At 43.4% G+C, this 24,336-nt stretch overlaps 1 protein-coding gene across 3 annotated transcripts in view; it reads right to left on the reverse strand.

The window, feature by feature from the left end:
- Nucleotides 1–24,336, reverse strand: part of FBLN7 (fibulin 7) — a 132,265-nt gene that overhangs the window by 47,440 nt on the left and 60,489 nt on the right. For 2 of the 3 annotated variants that reach the window (XM_066596128.1, XM_066596127.1), the window contains exons 2-3: nucleotides 12,655–12,814; nucleotides 8,387–8,557 (exon numbers count right to left, since the gene is read on the reverse strand). In XM_066596128.1, the coding sequence (XP_066452225.1) occupies nucleotides 8,387–8,557; nucleotides 12,655–12,814 (331 nt within the window). Of the gene's footprint in view, nucleotides 1–8,380; nucleotides 8,558–12,654; nucleotides 12,815–24,336 lie in introns of all 3 variants that reach the window. The other variant, XM_066596126.1, reaches the window with a different exon arrangement.

Below are 24,336 nucleotides of genomic sequence, written 5' to 3' on the forward strand. Positions count from 1 at the left end.
CCAACATGGGCGGCGTAGTGGGCGTCAGCCTCCTCAATTCTTTACAGAAGAGTGTGCCTGGTTGGCAGACATCTGCCAGGTCCTTGGAAACTTTGAGGAGTCTCCCCAGATGGTGACTGGCGATGCTGCAATCATTAGCGTCACCATTCCTCTGCTATGCCTCTTGAGAAGTTCCCTGCAAAGCATAAAGGCAGACGCTTTGCGCTCGGAAACGGAGGCAGGGGAAGATAGTATGTCGCTGGATAGTCAGAGCACCCTCATGTCTATATCTCAGCGCATTGAGGAGGAGGAGGGGGAGGAGCATGAGGAGGAGGGGGAAGAGACAGCTTGGCCCACTGCTGAGGGTACCCATGCTGCTTGCCTGTCATCCTTTCAGCGTGTATGGCCTGAGGAGGAGGATCCTGAAAGTGATCTTCCTAGTGAGGACAGCCATGTGTTGCGTACAGGTACCCTGGCACACATGGCTGACTTCATGTTAGGATGCCTTTCTCGTGACCCTCGCGTTACACGCATTCTGGCCACTACGGATTACTGGGTGTACACACTGCTCGACCCACTGTATAAGGAGAACCTTATCACTCTCATACCCGAAGAGGAAAGGGGTTCGAGAGTGATGCTATACCACAGGACCCTGGCGGACAAACTGATGGTAAAATTCCCATCCGACAGCGCTAGTGGCAGAAGACGCAGTTCCGAGGGCCAGGTAGCAAGGGAGGCGCGGAGATCAGGCAGCATGTACAGCACAGGCAGGGGAACACTCTCCAAGGCCTTTGACAGCTTTATGGCCCCCCAGCAAGACTGTGTCACCACTCCTCAGTCAAGGCTGAGTCGGCGGGAGCACTGTAAAAGGATGGTGAGGGAGTACGTAGCCGATCGCACGACCGTCCTCTGTGACGCCTCTGCCCCCTACAACTACTGGGTGTCGAAGCAGGACACGTGGCCTGAACTCGCGCTGTATGCCCTGGAGGTGCTTGCTTGTCCTGCGGCTAGCGCCTTGTCAGAGAGGGTGTTTAGTGCAGCTGGGGGAATCATCACGGATAAGCATACCCGCCTGTCAACCGGCAGTGCCGACAGGCTTACACTCATAAAGATGGCCAAAGCCTGGATTTCCCCAGACTTCTCTTCTCCACCAGCGGACAGCAGCGGTACCTAAACAATACGTAGGCTGCACCCGCGGATGGAAGCATCGTTCTCTATCACCATCAAAAACGGGGACCTTTTAGCTTCATCAATCTGTGTATTATATTTATCCTCCTGCTCCTCCTCCTGAAACCTCACGTAATCACGCCAAACGGGCAATTTTTCTTAGGCCCACAAGGCTCAGTCATATTACTTTAGTAAACAATGTTTATACGTTTCAATTCTCATTAAAGCGTTGAAACTTGCACCTGAACCAATTTTTATTTTAACTGGGCTGCCTAAAGGCCTGTTACAAATTAAGCCACATTAACCAAAGCGATTAATGGGTTTCACCTGCCCTCTTGGTTGGGCATGGGCAATTTTTCTGAGGTACATTAGTACTGTTGGTACACCAATTTTTTGGGGCCCTCGCCTACATTGTAATCCTAGTAATTTTTAGCCCACCTGCATTAAAGCTGACGTTACTTCGGCTGTGCTGGGCACTGCAATGGGATATATTTATGTACCGCCGGTGGGTTCCAGGGAGCCACCCATGCTTTGTGTCCACAGGGACTTCACATTAGGGATTTGTACCTGCCAGTGTCTATTTATTAAAAACCCCAGTGTGACTGGGGCATGCAGTGTGGGCCGAAGCCCACCTGCATTTAATCTGACGTTAGCTCTGCTGTCCAGGGCACTGCAATGGGATACATTTATGTACAGCCGGTGGGTTCCAGGGAGCCACCCATGCTGTGGGTGCACACGGAATTCCCATTGCGGAGTTGTACCTGCCTGTAACTATTTATAAAAAACCCCAGTCTGACTGGGGCATGCAGACACCTTGACAGAATGAATAGTGTGTGGCACATGGGTTCCCCATTGATATGCCCACGTGTGCAGCTCCTGATGGAGGTGGCACAGGATTGGATTTCTCATTGCTTCTGTACAGCATTGTGGGCTATCGCCCCGCCCCTTTTAAAGAGGGTTGCTGCCTGGCCCTGCCAACCCTCTGCAGTGTGTGCCTCCGGTTCCTCCTCATGGCAGACGCACTTATAAATAGACATGAGGGTGGTGTGGCTATGAGGCCAGCGTGTGGCATGAGGGCAGCTGAAGGCTGCGCAGGGACACTTTGGTGTGCGCTGTGGACACTGGGTCGTGCGCGGGGGGGGGGGGGGGGGGGGTTGGGCAGCATGTAACCCAGGAGAAGTGGCAGCGGAGTGTCATGCAGGCAGTGATTGTGCTTTGTTGGAGGTAGTGTGGTGCTTAGCTAAGGTATGCCTTGCTAATGAGGGTTTTTCAGAAGTAAAAATTGTTGGGAGGGGGAGGGGCCCACTCTTGCCGCTATTGTGGCTTAATAGTGGGACCTGAGAACTTGAGATGCAGCCCAACATGTAGCCCCTCGCCTGCCCTATCCGTTTCTGTGTCGTTCCCATCACTTTCTTGAATTTCCCACAAATGAAAACCTTAGCGAGCATCGGCGATATACAAAAATGCTCGAGTCGCCCATTGACTTCAATGGGGTTCGTTACTCGAAACGAACCCTCGAGCATCGCGAAAAGTTCGTCTCGAGTAACGAGCACCCGAGCATTTTGGTGCTCGCTCCTCTCTAATACATACACATCATAGTGCTTGTCTCTTGTCTGAATGTCTCTTTACACAGTAACCACGATGAAAGTGATCACTGCTGGGAAATATTCCAGAAGTAGACTTACAGGGGTTGTCTCGCGCCGAAACGTTTTTTTTTTTTTTTTTGCATAGGCCCCCTGTTCGGCGCAGGACAAACCCAAGGGATGTGTTAAAATAAAATAAAAAATATTACTTACCTGAATCCCCACTCTGCGACTTCTTCCTTCTTCCTACTTCTTCTTTCTCCAAGATGGCCGCCGGGATCTTCACCCACGATGCACCGCGGGTCTTCTCCCCTGGTGCATCTTGGGCTCTGTGCGGTCCATTGCCTATTCCAGCCTCCTGATTGGCTGGAATCGGCACACGTGATGGGGCGGAGCTACTCGATGACGCGTAGAAGGGGGCGGAGCCAGAACGCCGCTCGTGCCCGGACCGAAGACAAGGAGAAGACCCTTCTGCACAAGCGCGTCTAAAAAAGCAAGACGACCCCGAAATTAGATGGAGCCATGGAGACGGGGACGCCAGCAACGGAGCAGGTAAGTGAATAACTTCTGTATGGCTCATATTTAATGCACAATGTATATTACAAAGTGCATTAATATGGCCATACAGAAGTGCTGAACCCCACTTGCTTTCGCGAGACAACCCCTTTAAGTCGCCTGCACACGAACAGACGTTTGCTGCAGAATCCACGGTGGGGTTTGCACCGCGGATCCGCAGCAAATACCATCCATAGCATGCTACGGGAAATTGATTCTTCCTGCACACTTGTGGAAACCAATTGCGGTCTATATGCATTTAACATTACACGTCATCACCTAGAGACGGTGCGGGAAAAATAAGCATTAAAAAAAAAATCTGTACTGAGCGTGTAGTGGCCCAGTACATGCTTTCCTGGCCCCCTCCATAATATCATACGTCATGTCTTATGTTGGTGCACTGTGCAAATCTGTCTAGTCATTCTGTTATGTGTATTGCACAGCTGCAGCGCGTAATGGGTTAAGTGTCTGCAAAGCCAGGAGACTGTCTGAAAATGTATCAGTTTATGTCCTGTCACATGGTGTGAGTGAGAGTATAAATGTGAGTGTTTGAGAATGGGAAAAGGTCCATGCCTTCTGGGTTCATGATGAAGAGTGGCGGCTGCATAAGGGTAACTTCAGAAGGATGGAAGAAGAGGAGAGGTTCCCTGGACTGCCTGATCTAAAATGAGAGAGGAGTGAGTGCCAATTGGAGAGAGAGTGTGAGAGTGAAGTTAGTGGAGTTTTCCCCAAGGGCCAGTGCAGAGGTACTCTTCTTCAGTTGTTCACACTCAGGCGTCCTGAAGTCTGGGCCTGCCGAGTGGAGGTACTCTTTGTCAATTGTTCACGCCCAAGCGTCCTGAAGTCTATGACCGCTTAGTGGGGGTACACGTCTTCAATTGTTCACGCATGGGCGTTCTCAAGCCTGGGATCGCCGTGTGGAAGTACTCCAATTTAAGTCTGTCTAAAGCCTGTGCTTGGAAGATTGTCTACTTTGCCGTGTACTGCTGAAGTTTGTTTAAATAAAGTTGATCAAGGCCCTGACCGTTCCCAGGGTCCTGAGGTACGTAATATCTGTCTGTCGCACTTTTATTCTTCGCCAAAGGTCATTCCGGTGTGTATCAAAACTGTGACGTCACCTGTGACAACAACTATCTCTGTTTTACCGTTTATTGGGCATCCCTCTCCTAGGGGTGTCCAGAAGAGGCCCAGCGCTGCCCTGGCTGAGGCTACGTGCGTCCCTCCGGGTGACAAGCCAGCATCTTACCCTCTAAGCTCCTCAACGTATGCCCTGTGTCCGGGGTCAACTTACGGGATGCTGCAAGCATGTTTGACGGCAGCCATCCGCAGTACAGATGAAGAGGAAAAGAGACAGGTACATGAGGACGTCTGCTGCTGTCAGGGTCGTATTCCGCTGTGGGCAGGTGGCCTTATCCTACATATAATAAAGTGTATTATATGTAGGATAAGGACATAAAGATGACAGTGTGTCTCCTAAAGACACAGTGACATCTGCTGCTGGGCAGGAACTATAGGGGCTCCGTATAGAGAGCAGAGAACATATAACTCCACTGATAGTGATGTCATAGCTTCAGCTTCTATCTCCAGTTACAAGTGTTATGGGTTCATTTTCTGATGTGGTTGAAAACTTTGTCTGTGTCCTTATTTCTACACAAAAGATTACCTGAACAAGACTGAAGACAATGACAAGAAGAGCAACTGAGTGCAGAAGACACAGGCGGGCCTTGAATAAAAAAAGGAAACAGACTAAAGAGGTGTTGTTCACAGGGTGCAACAAATGGCCATGGCAGCCCAATAAAAAAAAAACCTGGTAGGGAGCGCCACTCTACGATGACTGGTATTAGCAAATAATGTTTTTTTACACATTATTTACTAAGACGGGTATATTTTATTCTAAAGCAAGAGGATAGTTAGAGTGATTTACACCAAATTTATTAAAAGGCGTATGCCTCTTAATTGGGTTAGCCATTTCTAGATTTTTGGAAGGATTTCAATCATAATTGTAAATTCTCATAATCAGTTAAGGTTCATATTAGGCTAGGTACACACTACCGTATTTTGGGGCCGTGTGCCAGCAGTGTAATTCAACAACTCCTTTATAGCCCATGAGGCTATACACATGGCCATTTTTTCACATGGACCGATACTTTGCATTAAAAAACGAATCGGTCATTTTCAGATGAGAAATAGGACATGCCAATTCATGTGAATGCGCTGACTCCATGTATATCAGACAGCAAATGGACAGATATCCGTGTGCTGTCTGACATGAGATGTGTCCGAGACTGTATCGACGCAAATCGCAGTTACAGCTACTGTGCACCTAACCTTGGGGTTGCAAGACCCAGAAGTCCACACCTCCGCAGTGAACTGAAATTATATCACCTTATGGGTAGGGCCTTTTTAACCATTAGACAAACTAGGCAAACTGCCTAAAGCCCAGAAACAAGGAGGGCCAGAGAAGATGTTGTTTAACAATAAACATTAAATCTTTGGAAATTGAGATTGTTAGAAGTCTGGTCACATAAACCATCGCTTTTTCAGATTCATATTTTGCGGCTTCCCACATGTAAGCATAATGCACCACTGAATTATCTGTGTGTGAGTCTATGAGAACAGAATACAAGGAAAGTAATGTTGTATTGAATAGTCACAATAAATCAGTTCAGTGAGAAAGAGTTAAGGATACCTGCACTTTTAGGTGGCTTTTCAGAATAAGCTGCTGTGTCTACATGAGACATACCACTAGACCTGACCATTTTATAACTTGTATCCTGCGTTTATCACCGGTTTGTCCTCTGCAGACTGATTTCTAATTCTCAGTTCTCTCTGAGCTGGTTGCAACAGCTGCTGTTATGTCTTCTATATATGGAGAAAACAGGATTTATTCTTCGCTAATTCTCTATAGCACACACAGAGATTTTACATCAGCATGGGGGACAGTGTACAGCTGTATTGAGCAGTGGAGGTGTGATTTTAGTATCTGTCAAACACAGTAATTCACTCAATAATGCAGTTATAGTTCTGTCTATCGAGGTGAAATTAGCTGTAAAGATTTTTTATTATATAATGCTACATTTGTTCTTGTAGCGGTCACTGAAGGGTAAATGACCCTCCCATGGTTATCCACTTATCTGCATGGTGTCTGTCATAGTAAAGGGGTTGTCTGTGATGAAACAACCCCTTTAGGAAAAAAATAAGATGGTTGTAAAGGTGAAGCTATCAGGGGTTGGGAGGTAGCAGTCACAGCTCTAGGAGGACCTGTAGGCCCCTAAAGTAACACACCGCTAGCACTTTATATAATGACAAAGGCTTATAATGCTAATTACGCAGTGCTACATGCTAATCATGTTATACACTACACAGGTATTACTGTACATATTAATACCTGATCTTTTTAGTGCATAAATACCCAATATGATCACTTTGAATCAAAGGACAGCCCAGTGTAGTTCAGAGAGCTTGTATTCCCCACGTCTCACCTCCTCCTAGCCATCCTCTATAAAAGGTGGAAGAGCCCTGTAAGCAGGACTGGCCTGTGCAGATTTAACCCCCCCCCCCCCCACCACCACCCCTGGTGTAACTGCCATGCAAGTATTACCCCCTCACTGGAGATAATATCCTCGCAGGTGTTATGTCACTTCCTTTGCCAGGTACAATCTCTCTCTCCTGCCCCCATATATAATCTCTTTCCCAGGTATCATGTCTCCTTTTACCCTCCAAAGTATTATTTTACCCTCATTTCTCCCCTCCCTTCAGGTATTATATATTACTCTTCATAGGCAGGCATAATCTCCCCCCCCCCCCCTCCCCATCCAGTATTATACCACCCATCTCCAGCATTACCTAGGAACATGAAAGCTGGTAAATAACAATAAGCTTTGGGCCAGCTGCATTCAACCGGGTTTGAATTGCAGAATCCGCAATAGTCTCCCACGCGGACGATCCGCGGCATTCTGCACCAATTCAAACCAATAGAGCATTCGCATGTCTGCTCAAACGAGCAGACAGCAACTGCGATTTTCTGCTTGCGGAAAAAAAATCGCAGCATGCTCTGTTTTTGCACGGTCCATGCCATCCGGACCATCCACAGTACAGAAGAGAAGACCTAATGATAGGTACACGCGAATGTCATCCGGGCACAGGGTAGGATTCCGCTGCAGGGTTGTTGGGAGTGCAGGCGGATGGCGAAGCTGTAGAGGCTGTTGAAGTGCAAGGAAATGTGGAGGCTGTGAAGCACAGTGGGGAAAGTGGGGCCTGTAGATTGTCAGGGAATGTGAAGGCTTTTGTTGTATTTCAGTTACAATTTTTAAATGCTGCAAACCATCAGTGACAAAACAAACTTCATGTTAAGCCACATCACCTTATACCTTGGCTGATATTTTTTGGTGAGAAGGAGAACCCTAGTCAACCCCCTTTTTTATCTCAAAGGTCCTTATTAAAATCATATATCACATAATTCAGACTAACTTCTTTTCACAGCTCTTCAGTAGTAACGTAATTATAATCCAGACAGGTTTGCCGCCACAGGCTGTGCCATATGAAATTAAAATGAAAGAGCTCATGATACCAGTACAAAAATATGAAGAAATAGCATCACAGAAATATAAACATGTCTTAGAGAAGCCTAAACACTAAGATTACAGTTGATTGTGACACAGGCACAATGCTGGCGAAGAGTAAGGTAATGTAGATACAGTATGTGGACTACTGCTACTTCCTTGCTGTGCAGACTCCATGTGGAGGCAATGACTTGTAAAGTGAAGGGGTCAGACGGTCCCCAAAACTCATTGTTAATGCAAAAAAACTCATGACTTGCACAACACTGATTGGTGGATGTACTTCTTTGTTGATGGACCACCTTGCAATTTTTTCTACACACTACTGGATCTACTAAGGATATGAATACAGTAGTTAATTCAAAATAGTGGTGGTCTTTAACACACTATCTATTGATCAAAAATATGAAAATATAATTTTGATTGTTCAGTAATACTAAAAAGGGGAATCACAAATACTGCAATTTTTGCAAACATTTATCAAACATAATTATCACTTTTCTAGCTCTAAATAAAACATTAATAAAATGTCATTACAAGAACCTTTGCAATGAGGGGCATTCTCCGTCCAGCTTCCATTGTGCTGACATAGTCTGCTGCTTGCACCAATGAGCTGGTATCCAGAATCACATGTATAATGGACCTCATGGTCTGCAAGATATTTGGAACCAAATTTTCTGCCATTCTCAGGAGCTTCCAGCGGAGGACAAGAGGCTGAGAAGAATACAAAGCAATAGATAAATAGTTATATTTATGTGTTTTCATAAAGTTGGTGTTGCTTTTCTCTTTGTTCTGTATTTAGGCTTCTAGGGTTTTTTTATTTGCAGTATGTGGCCTACATTTTCTAACAGTGTCTTTATTAAAGAAACTGTTGGCCAAAACTTTAAAGATTTGGCTTTTTGTGTCATGCCGTCTAGTATTATTAACTAATAAGGTGTAATGTAGCTTTTCAGGTCACTGAATAACTTTCTGTGTAATTGGGGTCTTTTAGTATACTAAGCTTGAAATTCACTCTTCAGACAGACTGTCGTCAGAGCAGATAACATAAAACATGCCAATAATATTTCAAAACATTTTGATTGGATTATTAACAGCTTTGAGATTGTTTGGAAGGCCAACATAACACAGTATCCGGCCAATATCCCAAAGAGTTTGGTTGACATTATGCCTCAGCAATTACAAGTAGGATGTGTTGGTTTCTTAATAGAGATCTGTACAGTCAGGCAAAAATTGGCTCCTTGTAGCTGTCCAGTACATTAACCTCTTCAGTGGCAGGTTTATTATTACCATGTCATGCCTCACAGGGCAGGTTTTCTAAATAAGTCAACAATGAAATTTAACCACTTAAGTGATACGTTTTTTTAGTTATTTATGGGTTAAAAAATTTCACTTTTTTATTAGCAATTTTAAGTCTATGACTTTTTCTGAACTTGGGAGTATAATGTTTTAGAAAATATTTAGTATAGTTTAGGAGATATGATGCTACAGCCGCCGGCCCCATTGAAAGCAATGGGATGCAGGCAACCCCAGCAGTGATATTTGGGGAAGGGCTTGAACTAAAAGCACTTCCCTGAAAATCATTCCTAGCTCATGTCAAAAATAAATATACTCACCTCTCCAAATGGTACCCTAAAAATCCTCACTAGCTTGTGTAAATCTTAAAAAAAATCTTCTCCCCATCTGTCGGGGTCTGGTGGGTCTTGCTGCTTGTCTCCCTGGCTTCCCTGGCTAGCTTGTGTAAAAAATAAATAATATATACACTCACCTCTCCAAATGGTACTCCAAAAATCCTCCCTAACTTGTGTAAAAATTAAAAAAATATATATACTCACCTGTCCTTCCCTGTCAGGGTCCGGCGGGTCTTGATGCTCGTCTCCCTGCACTGCTCGGAAGATGTTTCAGCCGGCAGGGATTTAAAATCCCCACTGGCTGAAAGCAATGTGTCTGATTGGCTGAGCGCTCATCCAACCACAGGCAGCGATCGCCCATTCATTTAATTCAATAAATGGCCCAGTGTTGCCTGTGATTGGCTGAGCGCTGTGACCAGACCCCTACAGCGGTGGAGAGGTAAGTATATATTTTTTAAAAATTTTTACACACGTTTAAGATGATTTTCGTAGAAGGGCTTATATTTCAAGGTCCCCCCGAAAATGATCGCCGCGGGGAGTCCCCTCATCACTGAACACTGTAAGGTATGCTTTGAATCATAGTCCTATTAGAAGGTCCAATTATGCCCAAGCTTCTGTTACCTCACAGGATTTCTAGGATTTCTTTATTCTTGAGCGAATCCATATTGCCCTCCACATACTGCAGGTTTTCAATGCCAGAGGTAGCAGTGTTGCCTGAAAGCATCACTAAAGCTTTAACTGTAGGCATGGTGTTCTTTTCAGTGTATGCGTCATACTTCCTCCTTCAGACATACCATACATCCATAGGGCCAAGAAGTTTGAGTTTTGTTTTAGCACTCCATAGAACAGAATCCCAAAACTTCTGAGGGTTATTTATATCATTTGGCATATTGAAGGTGACTTTTCGTGTACTTTCCGGTCAGTAGAGATGTTCATCTTGGATTTTGGGCATGAAGACCTCCAGCATTTAGTGTATGCCTCACTGTTCAAGCTGAAACCTTAAAGCCTGCTACTACTAAATCTTGCTGCAGCTCTTTTGTTGTCACTCAGGGGTTTCTGACCACCTGCCTCCCCAGGAACCTGGTGGTACTGTGTTTCCCCCAAATAAGACCCGGTCTTATATTAATTTTTGCCCCAAAAGAGGCACTGGGTCTTATTTTCAGGGGTGTCTTATACTTACCTAGCAGCTGCCGTTCGGGTCCCACCCGCTGGGCTGTGGCATTCCTGCAGACTTCCTTGTAGTCCTCAATGCCGACGGAGCATCTCTTTCTGGTAACAAGGCTTGAATACCCTGCATCCAGCAAGCGATTGCTTTGATTGGTTCAGGAGCACTGCCTCAGCCAATCAAAGCCAGCGCTCGATGAACCAATTGCAGTCATTTAATGATATCATTCAATGAATGGCAGTGATTGGTTCAGAAGTGCCGCATGAGCCAATCAGAGCTGGCGCTCAATGAACCAATAAGAGCAATCGCTTGCTGGAGGCAGAGTATTCAAGCCCCATCACCAGCAAGAGATGCTACATCGGCATTGAGGACTGTACAGAAGCCTGCAGGAGCGCCACAGCCCAGCGCAGGGGGCTGCGGGGAACCTGAATAGCAACTGCTAGGTGAGTATTGTTTTTTTTTCATGTAGTGTAGCTAGAACTTATTTTCAGGGTAGAGCTGATATTTCAAGCCTTCCCCTGAAAATCAGGGAAGGGCTTATTATTGGGGTATGTCTTATTTTCGGGGAAACACGGTAGCATGTGATAGTGTCCTTTTTCTGGTATACCCAGAGAGTGTAACCAATGTTCCCTTAACTTTGAACATGCAAACGATACTTCCAACTATATCTGTAGGAACATTTAGCACCTTTGCAATCTTTTTGCATGCTTTTCCCTGTTTGAGCAAGACAGTAATCTTTTCTCTTAACTTTTTTAGACCACCCTCTAGATTAAGAGCCCATTTACACTGAACGACTATTGAGCACTTAAGTGCCCAATAGTGGTCCCAACAATCTTTGCTGCTGAGCTTTCCTATAGGAGTGATAATCGCTTACTATACATGCCAGAGATCTCTTATGGCCGCCCACCACTATGCAGAGTATACAGGCAGTACTTCATAGACGAAGGACTACCTATTTACATAAGCCGATTGGACGTTTTTTATGTCTACGCAAAATGAACAACGAATGATAAACAATTGATCATTTATTGCTCAGCCACTGGCCGTGTTTACACTGAATGTTATCGTTAAGTTTTGCAATGTTTGTAATGTTTAAATCGTGATCACGCAAAATCGCGATTTCGCGGTAAATTGCAATTTTGCATGGCCGCGATTTTAAAATTACAAGTCCCATAGACCCCTGCAGAAAAAGAAAAACGCTGCGGATTTTGCAGTAAAAAAAAAAAATCTGTAGTGAGTAGTCACCCTAAAAGGGCCCTTGGCCATATTTCTACCATGCAATCAAGCATCAGTCAGCAAAGCCTTAGCCAGTCCAGGTATTTGATGTGTTTTATCTCAAGCACACCTAATACAACTAATGAAGCCCTTGATTAGTTGCATCAGGTGTTCATAAGACAACACCTGATTGGCAAATGTGTGCTACTATGAACGATTTTTTTCAAGGGGTTGAAGAACTCTGAGACTGCAGTAGTCATTAAAAATTGTATTTTGTGTTGAATATATATCTTGAGTAATCACTTGTTTTATTAGTTGTGCTGAGCTTTTTAAATTGCTCTTATTCAATAGTTTTTTTTGCCAGTAGCTGAAAGTTTGTAAACTTTTCAATTTGCAATTGAAGGAAAATGATTTTGATTACAACTATATTTACCTAATTGATTCTGCTGCATTCCCAATCCTTATGGTACCAATCCTTCTTGCTTCCAAACTGGTGGGTGTGTGTAATGTCAACTTAGAATTGCAGTCGCCATAAATTAAGGGAAAAGTACCTGGTTAATATAGATAAAATCTGTCTATTTAAAACCCAGAGTTATTACGCACCTATAATGTCCATGTAGTGTATAAACTGATATCTTCCTCTGTAGTAGAGGAGCCTTTGCCCCCTTTTTAGGCTCTAGGGCCTTGATGTGACTGCCACCTCTGCATCCCCTACTGGTATCACTTTGGACAAATCTTAGTATATGCAGCTATACTTCTGGCCAATACATTATATGTTGCATATCCTATTGTTTAGCACTAACCTGGCTGTGGGTCTGGTCCGCCTTTGTTGACAGCGTTTTGCAAATTATTTAGTCTGCTTTTCATTATACGGATTCCTTCTGCAAATCTTGTTTCTTGACCCTTTAAGAATTGTTGCATTTGCTTGATGACAGTCAGGATCTGCTGTTTGTTGGGACAGTTCTAAGAGTAAAAACAGTTTAGTAAATAAATTGCTATATCACATCACCTTTATATTTTGTGAATTGAAACATTGTAATTGTTAAATCAGGAAAAAGAATTTATTATTGAAAAAAGCTATATTTTTTAACCTAATCAATTGTTCTGCTCTGGAATCAACATAAAGTTCACTGGAGGTCCCTGTTTAGGGCATCCAGGAAGAAAAGGGGCGGCCTCGAGAGCTGTAAGAATATTTTTTGACTTTGTATTCCCTAAACTCCTCTAGCACATCGGTCTCCAGCCAGCTGGGGAATGTAGGGAGGTGTCTGATCTGTCCACACTTGCCAGGTACCCACCTCTGTCACTACTGATAGCTTCAGTGCAGGGGCGTAACTATAGGGGATGCAGGGGATGCAGTTGCACCCGGGCCCAGGAGCGATAGGGGGCCCATAAGGCTTCTCTTTTCTGTACAGGGAGCCCAGTACTATGACTAAAGCATTATAGTTGAGGCCCCATTACAGATTTTGCATCAGGTCCAGAAGCTTCAAGTTACGCCTCTGCTTCAGTGCTTCCCTGGCCACACACATTCAGGAGAGAGCTGTTCTTCAGGAGACACAGCTACAGATCTCCTGTCTCCTTCTCCTCCCTCCTCTATGCATGCTGCTCCCAAGCGACACCCGCTTGTGTTGATTGGTGTTGAACAGCATCAGTCTTCAGCTTCCCGCCAATCAGAGCTCACTACTGAGACCCCCAATGATCCTTTGAGCAGGGGTTGCATTGTACTTGTCCTCCTCACCATGGGTTTACTGCACCCCATGCAGGGAAGAGAAGAATGAATGGAGTGGTGGTCACACATTTGCAGTGCAGTTCCATTCGCTTTCAATGGGTTTATGGGAGAAAGCCTAGTACAAGTGCATGGCTATTTTCGTCAGCCCCACTGAAATGAATATAGCAGCGTCTGCATATAAGTAGCTATTGCTGCTTTAGATGTGGCATCACAGTGGATACTAGAAGCAACCTACAGTGATGGGAGAGAAAGACACAGGACCATTGTTCTCATCGGTGCAGGTTTCAGCGGTAAGACCCTCACTGACCAGACTTCTATCCCTTATCCTGTGGATAGGTGAAAAGTCTATCTTGATACAATACTTTAACCCTTTCCAATCCACTGTCTGACATCTAAAGACATTCTGATTGAAAGCTGTAAAGCTTCCAATGTTGGAAGACGTCTTGCAGGGTATTCTTACTGTATATTACTGGCCGCTCTGTTGTCAGGGGCCTCTCCAGCATGTTCAATACCGTAGTGCTGGCTCTAGGCAGCAGGTGGCACCATTGTATAATGGTAGAAGGAGAAAAACCCCTAGGAAACCCTGAATCCAAAATTGGATTGCAAAGGGTTAAAGGCTTTTTTCAGTTGTAAACTAGAGATGGCCTATCAATAGGATAGGCCATCATTAGTAGCTCCATAGGAGGCTACCGCCCCAAATCCCCGCTGATCAGCTGTTTACTAGGCCAGTGTGTTTGTGCAATGAGCTGATTTCTGTAGGAAGAAGACAGCTCCATTCTCACTGCAGTAACCAGGTTTGATATTACAGACTCTTTGCCTGTAATAGCAAGTCTGGCCACTGCAGTGGGAACGGAGCTGTCCAGCAGAAATCAGCTCAGTGTATGAGTGCATCAGTCTAGCAAACAGCAGATCAGTTGACTCCTGCTGATCTACTATTGATGGGCTATCCATACGATAAGCCATCAATAGTTTACAGTTGGACAACCCCTTTAAAGGAGTTGCCTCTAGCTCAGATTCTGAAATTCCTGACAGGAAAAGTTGCGTGTAACCATACAACAATGTATTATAAATGGTGATCCATGTAAAGCATAGCAGGGTTCTCCACAACCATTGAAATGTAACGGGTTAACTGTACACACTGCAGCAGATGTGACATAATAACTTGATTCTCTGTCAGTACTATTACGACGACACCATATAGTTTTATTTCCTATATTACTTTTGAACAATAAAACATCTTCTGCCACCATAACTTTTTTACTGTTGATGATCTTGCTCTTTGCGAGATGACCTTTGGTTTCTACTGGTACCATTTTGGAATACATACAGCTTTTTGATTGCTTTTTATTTTTTATTTTTTCTTGAAAATTGGATACTAAAAAAAAAGCAGAATTCTGGCATTGTGTTTTTTTCTCTGATAGCATTCACTATGCAGGATAAACAATGCATTATTTTAACAGACTGGACTTTTAGGGATGCAGTAATACCAAGTATGTGTTGGGGTTTTTTGCTTTCATTTTCTTACTACAACCATGGGAAATGTGTTTTTTTTAAACTTTTAATAATTTTTATGTAATAATTATAAAAACATTACTTAATGTATTTTTACTTTTTTTTTAGTCCCATAAGGGTATTTGAGCTTGCGATTATTTGATCGCTTATACAATACACAGCTATGGCTCATTATTGCCATATATTGTATTTCTGCTTGTCTCAGTAGGCAGAAATACATGGCAGCTCTGGAAACCTTCATAGCGCTCCTGGCTGCCATGACACCCAAACAGCACCGCGTATTTGCCATGAGAAATATTGATCACAGCATTTAAGGGCTTAACGGCAGGGATCAGTGTTACCGCTAATCTCACCAGTCTTGTGCTGTAAATGTATGACATTTCACGCTAACCCCCTCCTGCCCGTAATGTGCATGTACTTCATGGGGTGGGAAGGAGTTAATAAGGGTGTATTCAAGCTCAGTGCCTAGGGCAGCATGAGTTGTAAATACGGCCTTGGTTCCACCAGCTTATTTCAAAGTACCTTGTAGGTAACTAAAGGTTTGGTATCACTGAAATAACCCATGGGATATACAAATAGACATCTGCCTCATATTTCATGTATAGTTTATCAATCAGCATTTAGTTCCTCTACATCCCAAACTAGACATCTACCAGCAGCAAATGCCTTATAATTATACTTTAATGGGGCCCTCTGCTTTCGGAACAAATGTTGGTCAAAGATCAGAATTGGGTATATTACCTGCATTTCTTTCCTGCCGTACCCCTGATTCACCAATGCCAGGCCCTGTTTTGGGCTGTCCAAGATGGCTGCAACAATTTTCTACCTATCTAATGCACACTGTGCACTGCTGTCTAATTGGCCAGTGCTGATTACATGAGCAGCTTCGGTCAATCAGAGAACAGGTATAGTAGATTAGTAGTCTAATACTACCAATGCACTGTGGGAGTCAGGTAGTCTGAAGATTGCATCATGCATCTTGGATGGCCAAAAACAGGACCTAGTGTGGTGTCCCAGCGACCACCTAGACACGAGGCACGCGCTGTAGAGCTGGGAGGGTAGAATTGGCACTTGTCATGGTGGCTCTTACCAGACTCCTCCCTGGAGGGACGCACGCAACCTCGGCCCAAGTACCACTAGGTCTCTTCCTGGCAACACTGGGACAGCAATTACCAAATAAGGGCTTCTACCCACTATCATTTTTTTTAACGCTGCGATATCGCTGTGTTTTTTTTCTTAATGGGACTTTCTGATGTTAAAATCGAATTGCACAAAAATCACAAAAGCACAAACTTACCATTTTTGTGCGATTTTAACATTAGAAAGTCCCATTGAAAAAAACAGCAATATCGCAGTATCCGACAGTGGTCTTGAGGTCAGGGAGGAGACTCAGGATTAGAGATGAGCGAACGTGTTCTTAACGAGCACTTACGCACCCGGACACCGGCTTTTCCGAGGACTTCAGTGTTCGCGCGTAAAGATTCGGGGGGCGCGGGCGGGCGGGGAACAGGGGGGAGCCCTCTCTCCCTCTCCCCCCCACTCCCCGCCACACCCCCCCGCGCTGCCACGGCGACCCCCGAACTTTTTTCGCCCGAGCACGGAATTCCTCGCAAAGTTCGGTGTTCGGGCGAAAAGGGGCGGGGCCGAACACGTTCGCTCATCTCTACTCAGGATGATATCGGTCCTACAGTCCATGTTATCTGTATGGAACAGCTCCTAGAAGAGGAACTCTCCAGGGAAGGATCGGTGTATGATGACTCCACAGACACTCCCTTGACTCAGGACTTAGATCTCTGCACAGCGGACTCCTCTCTTCTCTCTCACTCTCTCTCTCACAAATGGTTCCTGGCATTGGGGACCTCAGGATACTTCTCTTTCTCCTCCATCACTCTTCACCACATGAGGGTTGAGGGTACCCCCATGTGGCCAGCCCTCCACTCCGCTCTCTACCATTGAAGATTATGGACTGACTGAAGAAGAGCACATCTTTCTCTCAAACACTCATAGTGTCTAGCTTACCACGTGACAGGACATAAATTAATACTTTTCCAGACATATCCCAGTCACTCTCAGACATTTACCTCTCATATGCTGCAGCTGTGCAATACACATAGCAAGAGACTAGACAGTTTGCACAGTGAAGAACAACTGCAAGTAATATACCCCACCACCCCCTGCCCTGGGACAATATTTTTGTATGAAACTGGAGGATCGCTTTAAGGAATCACATTTGGATTTCTTTGGTGCACTAAGTACGTACACGCAATACATGCTGAATGTAATTACAGAAGTATATCCTTAAGGGCTTCCACCTACTGGCGTTTTCTTTTTTTTTTAACGCTGCGATATTGCTGCATTTTTTTAATGGGGCTTTCTAATGTTAAATTTGCATCGCACAAAAATCGCGAAAGCACAAACTTGCGATTTTTGGCTGATGCGATTTTAACATTAGAAAGTCCCATTGAAAAAAACGCAGCGATATCGCAGTTTTAAAAAAAACGCTAATGGGTAGAAGCTTCAATTCCTGGACTTCAGTGCCTTTATGAACATTACTAGGGGACCAGAGCCTAATTACACAACCAATAGCTGGTTTAGAGCAGTAGTAGGACACACATCCACTTTGGCTCTCCATAAGCTACAATGGGGCAGACCCACTCAAGGAGGGGCCCCGGAAGTACTAGCTTCAATACATGCTGGCGCTTACGTGAGTTAAAACTTTTTATGCTATAAATGTTGGGGATGAATTTTATTATTGTATGCTTGATAAAGTCGCTGGTAAGAGCGACGAAGTGCGTTGCATCTGAATAAAGAAAGGTGGTTTATTACGGAGATCCTTTCGGTGGTCTATCTTCTGGAGCGCTGAGTGACTTTTTTATCTTCATCTGCATTATTGCCAATGAGAATACAACTAACCCTAAACTGTTCTTCAGTTGTATAAATAGTAAGATTAATACTGAAAGTGTTGTCCCTTTAATAAATAATGTAAGAGAAATTGTAGAGGGTTGTTAAATAGTTTTTTTTCTCCTGTGTTCACAGTATTCACAGAGGAAAATGAAATATTAGATGAGATGCAGAGTGATAAAGTAAACTCTCCGCTAAATATCATCAGTCTAACCCAGGAAGAAGGTGCAAAAAGATTAAAATAGGGTCCCAATGGCAAACACCCCTGGGTTCAAAGGAAATTAAGTAATGGGATACGCAGACCCTTGTTTCTTATATATAAGGACGCAATAGTGACAGGTCTGTTCCACTGGATTGGCGTATCGCCAATGTGATGCCGATATTCAAAAGGGGTCAAAAAGTGAACCTGGAGACTACAGGTTGGTAAGTGTTACTTCTATTGTGGGTGAAATGTTTGAAGGATTTCTAGGAGATGCTATCCTGGAGTACTTGAAGGAAAGCAGCATGGGTTTATGAAAGATCATTCCTGTCAAGCCAACCTGATCGGCTTCTATGAGGAGGTAAGTTCTAGACTGGACCGGGGAGAGTTATTGGATCTTGTGTATCTGGACTTATGCAAAGTGTTTGATTCTGTGCCGCATAAAAGGTTGGTATATGAAATGAGAATGCTTGGTTTGGGTGAGACAGTGTGTAACCGGTCAGTGATAGAAAGCAGAGGGTGGTTATAAATGGTACATACTCTGATTGGGTCACCGTTACTAGTGGGGTACCACAAGGGGGAGGACTGGAGGGGTTACTAATGGGGTACCACAGGGGTCGGTTTTGGGCCCTATTCTTTTTAATATATTTAATAATTACCTAATAGAAAGATCGTACATTAAAATAGCAATGTTTGCAGATGATACAAAACTAGGGGCCTTGTAACTGTCACTGTCATAGGTCAGGGGGCTGACACTGTTAAGAGGGTCCCATGGCAGATCCTTCATGTTATCATATTTAGGTGACATAGGCACAGCAGTTTACATTAATTTACTGTCACTCTGTAGTCTCACTTTTATTGATACCTTATCACTCAAGAGGTACATTCTCAAAAAAGTCAAGATATCACATCTTGTATCCAAGCTAGAGGCAGCCCAACAGGGTTCTAAAGCCTCTATGCCTTCCCGTATCTCATCATGTGTCCAAGCTAGAGGCGGCTCAACGGGGTACTAGAGCCTCCATGTTCGATCGTATCACATTTTGTATGCAAGCTAGAGGTGGTACAACAGACTACTAGAACCTCCATGCCCACCCTTATCACATCTTGTATATAAGCTAGAGGTGACCCAACAGGCTACTGGAGCCTTTATGCCCATCTGTATCACATCTCGTATTCAAGCCAGAGAAGGCCCAACAGGGTACTAAAGCCTCCATGCCCGCCTGTATCACATTTTGTATCCTAGCTAGAGAGGGCCCAACAGGGTACTAGAGCCTCCATACCCGTATCACATCTTGTATCCAAGCTAGAGGCAGTGCTACAGGGTACTAGAGCCTCCATACCCGTATCACATCTTGTATCCAAGCTCAAGGGGCTACAACAGGGTACTGGAGCCTCCCTACAAAAGGATCAGTACTCCACAACAAATTACGCTTTTGCTCTGATACTGTAATCACTTGTTTATATCAACATTAAAATTACATGGAGAAAATTTCCTTCCACCCGACAACTTCTAGGGAAGGGACTGTTTATTTTTCTGGAGTGTATTTTCAGAAAAAGTATAGTACATACTCAAAAGGTTCCCAAATCTTGTTTTATGAAATAGCTTTACTTTGCAAAACCTGTTTATCATATAAATAGCTGCTATTAAATATGTTTGTTGTTGGGATTTGTTAAAATGACAAATTGAGTGTTGAGGTTATGCGAGGTGACACCCCTGTACCTCCTTGTTATCCATTAGAGTGACATAAGGTTGCTTTTAGGACACTTTTTGTATAAATTGGGGATTATGTTCTTTTAGGTATTATTTTATTTTCCTTTTTTTAGCGTGATTTATCATATAAGTAGAAGATGTTATATCATAAATTCATAAAGATTCTTTTCTTTTCAGTATGTTTTTCCAAACCAAAAATACACAGCCAAAAAGCCGTTTTAATCATTTGCTGGATGAGTCATATGAATCATAGTAAAAGTTGTTGAAGTTCCATTGAATTGCAGCCAAGAGAACGTTTATTGGACTGCATCACTTTTTTCTAGAAAGTTAAACAAATCGCTAGTAAAACTATCTTGGTAATACGGTTTACACTGTTTATGATCATTATTTAAAGTGTGTTTTATGTTTTTTCTTTTAACAGATTAAGGTTATTATTTCTATAATAAGAAGTTCTACAATTTTCCCGTGTACCTTCCGTGTTTAACTGTATCACGATTTCAGCATCTTTGCTCACACTCATTCAATAAGAAGCTTTAAGGAACATCCACATGGGATGAACTGTTGTAGAAACCAAATATGTTACATGTGGACATGTGGCAGTATATTCTGGTGCGGATACACCACAGATTTACCACATTTGAAACGCATGAAATCCATCTGGAAAACGATACATTTAAACTGTGGATTTTTACGCAGTGTGTGAATAGACATATCAAAGCATGAGCAAGTACAATGGCGGACAGCTAAAGTAATAAACGGAATGGGCAGACTACAATACTCAGAAAGGTTATCAAAAATGGGGTTATTTAGTTTAGAAAAAATACAGCTGAGGGAGCAACCTAATAACTATGTATAGATATATCAGGGGTCAGTACAGAGATCTCTCCCATTATCTATTTATACCCAGGACTGTAACAAGGGAGCGATTTAATAACTATGTATAGATATATCAGGGGACAATACAGAGATCTCTCCCATCATCTATTTATAGCCAGGACTGTAATAAGGGGGCGATCTAATAACTATGTATAGATTTATCAGAGGACAATACAGAGATTTCTTCCATCATCTATTTATACACACGTCTGTGACAAGCGGGCGCTCTAATAACTGTATAAATATATCAGGGGTCAGTACAGAGATCTCTCTCATCATCTATTTATACGCAGAAATCTAACAACAGGGCGTGCTAATAACTATGTATAACATATCAGGGGAAAATACAGAGATCTCTCCCATCATCTATTTATACCCAGGACTGTGACTGTAACAAGGAGGCACCGTCTACGTCTAGAGAAAAGAAGGTTTCTACACCAACATAGAAGGGGGTTCTTTACTGTAATAATTAGTATTATCGTGCTGATCCAGAGAGTAATGCTATCATGTATTTTTTTTTACTGCATGATGAACGCCATTAAATGAAAGCCCAAAAAACAATGGTAGAATTTTTGTTACTTTTTAATGGCATCCCCCCCACCCCTCACCCACAAAAAAAAAAATTATAAAAGTTTTACAACACAAGATTTAAAAATGTGATTCTACATGCGAACATGATGCGTGTTTGCTTTAAAAATGCATTACATCTATGTACTTGCATTTTTCAAGCATGTGAAAAAGTCACAACTGATTGCAATAGTTTTAAATGGTAAAAACTGCACGGCACTCACATGCAAATCATATGACATGTGATTGTTATGTGACTTTTTAAAAGCTCCTATAACAAATAATTGGTGATTCCTTGGAAGGAATCACCCAAAAATAGGGCTTGCAGCAATTTTTCAATCTCATAGCATCGCTCCAAGAGAAAAATCGCTCATATGAATTAACACATTGAAATCAAAGTGTTGTTAACATGCATGGGATTCTCCATATTGACATCGAATGAAACTTGCACATGAAACTCTCCCCTGTGAATACATCCTTAAAGCCCTTTTACACGCAACGACTATTGCTCAAAGTTCGTCCAAACATCCGAATATGAGCGATAATCGTTACATGTAAATGTGGGCATCGTGCAGTTTTCGCTTGAACGATGGACTTCTATTCACTTAAAATCCATCGTTCAGCCGCTGAAATACTGAGCAAATACCTCCATTTGAATATATTTTGCTTATCCTTCAATAGACTGCAAGAAGTTCTTCTCGAGGTATGTTTATACTAGCTGGGAGGAGAACAATGGAATGTGCAGGCAGCTGTTTGCACAGCTGGGCATGTGTTTAAACACACACTGCGTTCTGCAAACAACTCCCAGAGGTCCTTTTACATGCAAATGAAGATGATAAAGTGTTAATGGCCATTAACACTTTATGCAAATAGATGGCTAAATCTTTCAATCTTTCATTTGTTCCCAAGATTATCTTTGCAAAGGGGCCTTTATTCAACACACACTTTACATAATAATGCAAAAACTTCAGTCAAAACCTGACTGTCTAGCCTCTGACATAGGCAATATCCCTTATGGCCCATTTACGCAGGTTTAATATTGTGTGATTAATCGTTACACCAAGCGCCCAGCAGCCGTTCCAGAAATAATAATTCCTGGGCTTTTACATAGGAGGACCAGATCATTGCTCAGTGAATGGAGGCGGAGCAGCTGGGGTTTGTTCCGGCCCACTTGCCTCCATTTCTAGTAGATAGAACGATCATCATTGGATTTTCATGCATGTATGACCCGAACGACAAACAAATTGTCTTTCATTGTTCAGATCATGCAGGCATTTACACCGAACGATTCATTTAGATTCCTGCGATCCAGTGACTTCGATGGCCTGAACTGTTTGTATCGGAGACCGAAGCGATTGCAAGAAGCCTCTATAGAAAGTGGTGCAGTTTTAGGACTTTTTTTTTGGCACCCAGGGATGTCTGAAACTCTGTAGGTGGACTGCAGGGTGTTTGGCCAGGGTGCAGGAAGCTTTCAGAAAGCAACTGAGAGAAGCAACAAGAAGCTCAAGCTGCCAAAGAGAGTGACAGCCTGCCCTGACTTAATAGTGTTGAAAGAGCATTGCACCCGTATCTGAGAGAAGTAACAGTCTTCCTATAGGATAAAGCTTGGGTCTGGTCCCCTTAAGGAAGTGTGCGCACACTAAAAGCTAGCAGCTAATGTAGTTTCTGAACCTGGACTGATGCCAGAGGCTTCCGTTAGTGACATCACAACAGTGTCTGCTGCACGTGTGGTTACATCATTCACAAGGGACAGACAGCGGGCTGCATCTGGATTAGTGCGTATAGCCTGTCCTTTACAGTAACTTATTTTTACATAATAGGCGCTGGGCTTGATTATAGTGAAAGAGAATCACTGGTTCTGGGTAAAGCATTAGTTCAGCAGTGTGGTTAATGTCATGGTATTCTTGACCTATCTTCAATGAGAAAAGCCAGCCTCCTACTGTACACTGATGAAGGGCAAATACCCTGAAACAGCTGTCTGTACATGGAGTCTGGCTTTGCTTTTAATTCCCATTCATTGTTACAAGGCTTGCATAAAGAGTCTAACTTTGGCTTGAAGGAATGCTGCCTTCCAATAGGTGGCACTGTGGGGGTATTATTCTATCTCCCTTATTTGCATATTACCCAGAGGAGCATGAATGGCCTTTTGAGTCTCCTCACTCACCGTCTAGGTGCTCTCCCTAAAGAGAAAAGATAGCATTAATGAGAAAGGTATAACATGACGGTTAAACTAAGTGTCTTGTACCTGCCATAACTTCTAATTTTCATTGTTCTAAAATGAAACTGTTATTTTATTCTTTGGACTGGACTGGTCTTCTTGTTCAGAATTGTTCATAACATGGTACAAGCTCCTGCCTGTCTCTTCCCAGGTTGGGGAAATTTCTGAGAGGTACACCTTCTTTTTGTTCTATGTCTTTGTTCCAGTCAAAAAGACTGAAACAAAATGGAACTGAAGCAGACTGAAAGCAAATTGAAAGTCTTCAGTATTTTTAAAAACCCATTGAAATCAAAGGGGAAAAAAATCATCAGTTCTTTTCAGGATTACATCCTCCAAAAACTGAGCAGTCTGTCTCGTAGACCCTGAACTGAGCCCTAATGCAGGGTGGTTTCATATCTGCAGCAGAACCTCAGGCATGCTGGGTGGAAAGTGGGCAATGGGGTCCAACAAGCGCTGTTCAGTTCTGTCCTGAGACAGAACCATTCAGCCACGGGGATTTCCTTATCCTGCTTCCTGAACAGAGCAGAACAGCAGAATCCTCAGCGCAGGTGTGAAAGCACCCTTGCTTTGTGACGATTTAAAAAGTTGGAGAGGAGGGCTACAAAGTTATCCACCGTTGAATTCCTCATCCTCATATGCAGAAGAAGCTAGGAAAACAAGAGCAAGTAATTGTTGCATCCTCTAGGGCTCGTTCACATGGGCAACACAGTCCTGCGATTTTGTCTCATTGCAACAATGCTACAAATCGCATGTATGTGAAGCCAATGCTTTCCTA

Source organism: Eleutherodactylus coqui, chromosome 3, assembly GCF_035609145.1.
Source record: "Eleutherodactylus coqui strain aEleCoq1 chromosome 3, aEleCoq1.hap1, whole genome shotgun sequence".
Classification (NCBI taxonomy): domain Eukaryota; kingdom Metazoa; phylum Chordata; class Amphibia; order Anura; family Eleutherodactylidae; genus Eleutherodactylus; species Eleutherodactylus coqui.